The 7488-nt window shown below is 36.4% G+C and overlaps 1 protein-coding gene across 2 annotated transcripts; it reads right to left on the bottom strand.

Moving 5' to 3' along the window:
* Positions 1-1042: 1042 nt before the first annotated feature.
* Positions 1043-2986, bottom strand: LOC138445339 (lys-63-specific deubiquitinase BRCC36). 2 transcript variants are annotated; one of them, XM_069599258.2, is made up of 2 exons: positions 2435-2986; positions 1043-2359 (listed from the first exon to the last, which is right to left on the bottom strand). In XM_069599258.2, exons 1-2 carry the CDS (start codon positions 2908-2910, stop codon positions 2032-2034), a joined length of 804 nt encoding a protein of 267 aa, XP_069455359.1. In that variant the 5' UTR covers positions 2911-2986; the 3' UTR covers positions 1043-2031. The 2 variants fall into 2 exon arrangements, with proteins under 2 accessions (XP_069455359.1, XP_069455358.1); XM_069599257.1 differs by having other exon boundaries at positions 1043-2986.
* Positions 2987-7488: the final 4502 nt, after the last annotated feature.

The following is a 7488-nucleotide window of genomic DNA, read 5'->3' as shown; positions in this document are numbered from 1 at the left end:
AACACCACAGTTCAAAAGCATCAATTCTTCTGAGCTCAGCTTTCTTCACAGTCCAACTCTCACATCCATACAAAACCACTGGAAAAAACATAGCCTTGACTAGACGGACCTTTGTTGGCAAAGTAATGTCTCTGCTTTTTTTTTTTTTTCTTTTTTTTAAAGTTACAACTCTTTATTTTGCAATAATTACAGATTAACAGGAAGGTGCAAAAATAGTACAGGGAGTCCCAGTTTCCCCCGGGTAAGATCTTACACATAATTATAATCCAACTTCAAAACCAACATATTGACAATGGTACAATACTGCTGACTAGACTACAGACCTTATTTGGTTGCACCAGATTTTACATGCACTCATTTGTGGGTTTTTTTGTGTAGCTCTATATAGTTTTAGCACAGATACACATTCATGTAATCAGCACCACAATCAAGAAATAGAACTGTTCCATCAGCACAAAGGAACCGCTTGTGTTGTTACCCTTTATAATTACCCATATCTCATACCCCCTCCAGTCCCTGTCCCTGGAAACCATTAATCTATTCTTAATTTCTATAATTTTTTTCATTTCAAGAATTTAGAATGTTACACAAATGCAGTCATACAGTAGGTGACCTGTTGAGACTTTTTTCATTCATCGTAATACACTTGAGGTCCATCCAAGTTGTGTATATCAATATTCTGTTTCTTTACATTGCAGAATAGTATCCCATGGTGTGCATGGTTGGTTTAACTGCACACTCAACTGCAGGACATCTGGGTTGTTTCATTTGGGGCTATTACAAATGAAAGTGCTAATAACATCTGTATAGAAGTTTTTGTGCCAAAATAGGCTTTCATTTCTTTGGGATAGATGTCCAGATAAACAGTTGCTGGGTAATAAAATACATGTATGTTTAACTTTCGATCCCTGGGTCAGGAAAATCCTCTGGAGAAGAAAATGGCAACCCACTGCAGTATTCCTGCCTGGAGAATCTCTATGGACAGACGAGCCTGGCAGGCTACAGTCCATGGGGTCCAAAGAGTCAGACATGACTGAGCAGCTAACACTTTCATGTTTAAGTTTATTAGAAGTTTCCAAACTTTTTTTCAGAGTGGCTTACCATTTTACATTCCATTCAGCAAGGTATGAGATCTCCAATTTGTATGCTCAACAGCATCTGCTATTGTCACTATTTTTAAAAAATTCTGGCCACACCCTGAGGCATATGGGATCTTAGTTCCCCAACTAGGGATCAAACCCATGCCCCCAGCACTGAAAGGCAGAGTCTCAACCACTGAACTGCCAGGAAGTCCCCATTTTCATTATTATTTTCTTTAGCCATTCTGATAAGTACATAGTCATAATTCCTTGTGGTTTTAATTTGCATCCCCTGATTACTAATAAGATTCAGTATTTTCTCCTATGCTTGCTTGCCATCAACATTCCCTCTTCAGTGCTATATCTATTTATGTCTTCTGTTCATTTTCTAATTGTATTATTTTTTCTTCTTGACTTTATACAATATATTCTGGATTCATCGCCATAAATGGTTTGCAAGTGATTTCTGTCAATAACATCTTCCTCTTAAATTGTTTGCAGAGCAGAAGTTTTTCCTTTTGATAAAGTCAAGTGTATCAACTTTTTCCTTTTAGGACTGTGCTTTTGGGGTGAAGGCCAAGAGCTTGTTGCCTAGCCCAAGATCCTAAAAATTTCTCTATGATTTTTTTTTCCCTAAAGGTTTTATAGTTTTACATCTTACACCTAACATCATGATACATTTTCAAATTTGTATATTGTATACAGTTTAGGTCAAAGTTCCTTTTCTTTGCCAACTGCACCAACATGATTTGTTGAAAAGACTATCCTTCCTCCGTTGAATTGCTTCTGTACCTTTGTCAAAATCGGTTGCGCTGTCTTGATCACTACAGCTTTATAGTAAATCTTGAAGTCAGGTAACATGAGTCCCCCCGATTTTTCTTCTTCAAAATGGATTTAGCCTAATTAATTTTATTCCTGGATATTTTCATCCTTCCTTGTTCTGTCTCCTGCTTTATTCTAGAGAAGAAAGTTCTTGCAGAAGCTCCTCCTTTTCTTGCTGCAGCTCCTGCACATGCTGTTGGTTTTGCTCCAGTCTGTCCTCCAACCACTGTAGTAGAGGTCCGCTGACCGCTGACATCTGACTGCACAGATTCTTGGTAAATACTGAGCCATTATGGATCTTGGTTACTGAGTCCAGATGTGTAAGGCTGTGGATCCTCCTATACGCATCTTGTTCTTCTTGGCACAAGATCTTGGGCAGCTCAACTGCTGACTCAAGACATACTTTCCCAATGGTTACGTGAGGTACAATATGAATTGGGATTTCAATTCTCTCATATCTTTCCTCTTCCTTCTGTCCCTCAATGGAGATGTGCTGGCTGGAGCTCCAGAAGTCTCGGGGACCACGAGGGGACTCTGAGCTCTTTTGGGCCTGTATGGATTGAAAGCAAGTATAGAGTACCCGTCCAGTCTTTGTATTTTTATCTTCTATGAAGCAGGAAAATATAAGTCCTACAAAGCCTTGATCCATCATCTGGTACATGGCTTGTGTGCGGACATCAACATGTGAAGGCCAAACAGTTATATGGGGATGGGAGTGATACCAACCCACAACTCTCATGGGGCGACCGGTCAGTTCAGCCAACCTCTCTGCCTCTGTTGAGGCCGCAGACAGCTGCTCTGGAGAAATTTCTACGCGATCCTTCCTCTTATCAGAACGTCGTAGGATGATGACAGAATGAATATGAACAATTCTGACGGTGTCAACCTCCCCAATGCACAGCCCCATCACCTCTTCCTTCTCCGTGCTCAGAGCGTGGTTGAGGCACACGAGGAAGGCGTCTGACTCCAGATGGACCGCTTGCACCGCCTGCACCACCTGCACCGCCATCTTGGCCCGGCCCGCTCACGTCCGCCTCCGGCCAGCTCGGCCCTGGCCAACCCGCCGCTTAGCCGGGCCGGGCGGGTTCAGTCTGTCTCTGCTTTTTAATATGCTGTCTAGGTTGGTCATAACTTTCCTTCCAAGGAGCAAGCATCTTTCAATTTCATGGCTGCAATCACCATCCACAGTGATTTTGGAGCCCCCAAAAATAAAGTCTGACACTGTTTCCACTATTTTCCCATCTATTTTCCATGAAGTGATTGTATGCCATGCCATGTGGGGCTACCCAAGAGGGACAGGTCATGGTGGAGACGTCTGACAGAATGTGGTCCACTGGAGAAGGGAATGGTAAACCACTTCAGTATTCTTGCCTCGAGAACCCTGTGAACTTTACATGATTAGAATTCAGCAATTTATATTTTCTTAGAGAAAAATTCAATTAATCCAGTTTTTCACAGTTATTTTGTCAAATACTTGTTTGAAATGTTCTCATATTCCCTCCTATATCTTTAATCAGAACCCACATCTTCATTGTATCAACAATAACTAATATTTCTAATTCTTAATAAATGCCAATCACTGTATTAACATAATTCTTACAACTCTTGAGATAGGTACTATATTTTTCCTCACTTCTCAGATGAAGTAATTGAAGAATAAGTCAATGTTACTTCTCCAACATCATATAGAGAGCAAGTGGCCAATCAAGGATTCAAACTCAAAACCTATGTTCTTAATGTGTATACCATAAAAATCTGGCAATTGTTAGGTTCTTTCAGTTGCAAATTGAACTTACGTTTGTGAAATGAAGAGATTCTCACCAGATCCCTGCGGTACAAGTTTCAGGAGTGAGTCTTCTCTTTAAAACAAGTTGTAAAACATTTTGCTTCTGTTATCTCCATAAAAATCATTTTTGTATTATAAAATTAAATTTTATATTCAACATTTATAATACAAAAATTAAAATTTTATATTATAAACTTGAGTAGTTACAAAAAGATAACTTTCTGTATGTTATAAATATATGACTAAAAATTAAACATTTTAATATATTCATTTAAACTCATCGAAATATATTCAGTGCACTCTAAATACCATAATGACTTTACACTCACTACAAACCATTTTCCAAAGACTTTAATAAGTAAAAATTTTTCATCATTCCTTGTTTCCTTTTTATGTTTCACTTGATCCCACAACATTTTATACCAAGGTGATACATATTTTTATTCTGAGCCTCTTGTATTTATTATCTTTTAAGTTTTCTCTTTAAGAAAACTATGCCTATAAATTTAACATTTAATTTTATTTGATTATAAGTTTCCAAGTGTTAAATTATTTTTTTTCCTTTTGGATCAAATTATTATTATAATTACTAGTTGTCCTCTGTTGATTTAGCAGTTCACAAATTTTAACAGTTATTAATCATAAAGTGTAAACTTTAAAAATGTATTTCTTAATGAAATGAGTGGGACTAAAGATTTCTTGATTTTATTTTTTCTGATTAATTCATATATTTACTGGCAAATGTTAATACTGTTTAAATGAGTTAGAGCTCAAAATTCATATTATTCCTGTTTTCATTTTCATAGATATAAGTGCTAAGGAAATTTGTTCATATAGATTAATAATTGGTTCTAAAAGGAGTTTTGATATAGCAATGTTTTAGATTCTTTTAACACATTATCAGTCATAGGGCAAAAATTACTTAGTGGTATTTCTTTTAAAATTGTTTTTAATGATTAATCAGTGAAAATCCTTTTAAGCTCTTAAATTTATTCAGTTCTAGATAAGAAATCTCCTGACTTGTAAGAGGATTTGTTACCTTTCATTATGCCTTCACTTCTTCAATAGTGACATCAGTATTTCCAAATGTTCCTTCTTTGACATCCTGGTGCTTTTTACATACTGGTGCAACTTACCACTGCAATATTCAAGAAGTCTAAGTGAGATGTATGCCTTTTTTGTAAAGGAGAAAATTAAAATGAGAAAAGCATAATTAGAGTCTGTATGGATGATAAAGTTGTGGAAATTGCTTCCTTTAATCTATCCATGAGTCCAGGTATCTTTTGGAGAGTCTGCACCATATGTGCAGAAGAACAGAGGACCTCAGATGCAGACCACTTTTCTATGCTCTAAATACTCTGGGGCTCAGTTTCTTACAATTTTTAATGTCAAAATTTTAGGGAGAAAACCATAATTGGTCCATCTTGGGTGAATTCGTCAACTTAATGAATGATGGCTACTGGAAGAGGATCACATACTACAGACAGAGCCACTAAGAACTGATCACTGTGCCATACAGTAGGTCCTAACTGAATTCTACTCAATATTAAGTAAATTCCCACTTACAGTTTTCTTCATCCTTAAATTATTTTGCTACTTTCTTAACTCTACTTTTGTTTAGCTAAATTTTTAGTTTGTTTACTTTCAACAATTTAAATAGATGCTTTTACTATTATGAATTTCTCCCCAGTTTTGTTCTACCTATATCCTTTAGGTATTAATATGTAATAATGTCATTAATTTATAAGTAATCTATCATTTCAGTTGATTTGCAATGTCAATACACATTTAAGAAAGTGTTTTTATAACTTCCATTTTTCCTGAGACTTCCAAATAATAATATCTTCCCTGCTGTTCTGTACTTGCCTACTGTCAGATTTCAATGTAATATCTATGATGCTCATCTTTAAACATAAGCAGCTTACGGCATGCTCTGCTCAAAATCCTATAATAGATGTCCATCAAGTTTTGAATAAATTCCAAACTTCTTATTGTGTTTTAGATCACTCTATTTGGCCCTATCCCACACCACCCTCACCTGCTTTGATCGCATCCTCACTCCCCCAATATGTCTACACTGGCCAGTTTGCTTTTCCTGGAGCACAACAAGCTTGCTGCCACATGCTTCACATGACCTTGCAATTGGTGTTTACTTTGTCTGGAATTTTCTTTCCCTGGATCTTCACTAGTTACGCTCACTTCATTAAGGCTTCCTCTTGAACATGACCTGCTTAGGAACAGCTTCATCACTCCCTTCATTATTTGTAGTAAAAGGCAGGGGTAATGGATGATGGGAGGATATATATATGTATATATGCACATACACATATATATATATATATGTGTTTATATATGGAACATCTGTGGGAGGAGGGAAATGGGAAGTTGCTAAGGGACAAAGACTCTGTATGCCCCATGTACCTTCTGAATCTTATACTATATGACCCAATCATCTATTTTAAAAGACTATATGATGACATTAAGAGAGGGGAGGATTAATGAGAATAAAAGGAAAAACTGATAGGGGAATAAAAAACATTTGTTGGGTCATAGAATTTCTGTAGATATATGTAAGGAGATGGGAGACAAGAAGGCATTCCAGAAGACTTAAACAGCATGTGTAAAAGCATAGAAGGTGAGAAGAAAATAAGGAACATGCTACTGAATATTTTATGCAAATTTGTATCTTGAGGGCCTAGTTTACTAGAGACAAAAAATATACCTGTCTCGGTAAAGCAGTGGAAGCTTGTTAAGGAATAATGGAAAATAATATTGCCTAGGAAGAGTAGGAACAGATGGAGAATTTTAAAATTCAAGGGAGAAGGTTAGTTTTGTTGTGCTAGGAAAAAGCAAGCCATTGAACGTTCTTGAAAAAGGGAATGGTATGGTCATATGAGTGTTCAGACAGGATTATTGTACATCATTGTAATGAAAGCACTAAAACCTGGAGGCAAGGTGTCCAAGAAGATGAACCTTATAGTTAGTTGCCAAGGAGATCGTGACCTAATTAGGAGAACGGCTTTGACTTACAGAAGAAAAATCAAAGTAAATTCAATCCACACTACAGGCTTTTCCTATATAAGAAACTGTTATTTATGTTTGTTCATGTAATTCATGCTTGTTCATGCAAAGATGCACAAAATATGACTCCTTTGTTCAAGTGCTTGATTTTAATCATTATTTACATTTGATCCCAAATCTTATAGTTTTATGAACATCTTCACAGAAAAATTTCCCATCAAATAGTTATTATAATCCATCCCATTGTACATGGAATTATAATCCATCCCACTGCACAGGGAAGATAATAAAAGTATTATGAGTTTAATTGTTATGACTAGGAACAGCACTGCCAGGCCAAAGGGACACAAAACTGGGAACCAAATTTTTCAAATCCCAGGTTCTGCATATTTTCACAATGTTATGCTTTAGGAGGTGAGCAAACTAGTAATCTTTTGAGTATTTTTTTATGTTCCAGCTTTGTGCATTATTATCTCATTTCATCTTTGTAAGTATTCCACAAACTAGGCATTATTAACATTGTTTACCGCTATGGAAAAATGAAGCTTCAGAAATGTTAAGTAACTTACGACAAGTCATCCAGCTTGTAAGCTGTAATAGGGAAGAAGCTTTTGTATTCTATCACAAATTAATAACTAAATGTATGCTCCCTATAAGCTTAAATTATACATAATGGCCCATCTCTGGGAATCCTGCTCCCCAAGTAATGAGCATTAAGTTAAAATACCTTTGTTTAGCTCACAGGAAACATCCTGACTAGGTCCACCTATGAATGACTGC

This window comes from Ovis canadensis, chromosome 8, assembly GCF_042477335.2.
Source record: "Ovis canadensis isolate MfBH-ARS-UI-01 breed Bighorn chromosome 8, ARS-UI_OviCan_v2, whole genome shotgun sequence".
Classification (NCBI taxonomy): domain Eukaryota; kingdom Metazoa; phylum Chordata; class Mammalia; order Artiodactyla; family Bovidae; genus Ovis; species Ovis canadensis.
Note: the sequence above shows the minus strand (reverse complement) of the source record. Positions and strands in the feature narration are given on the sequence as shown.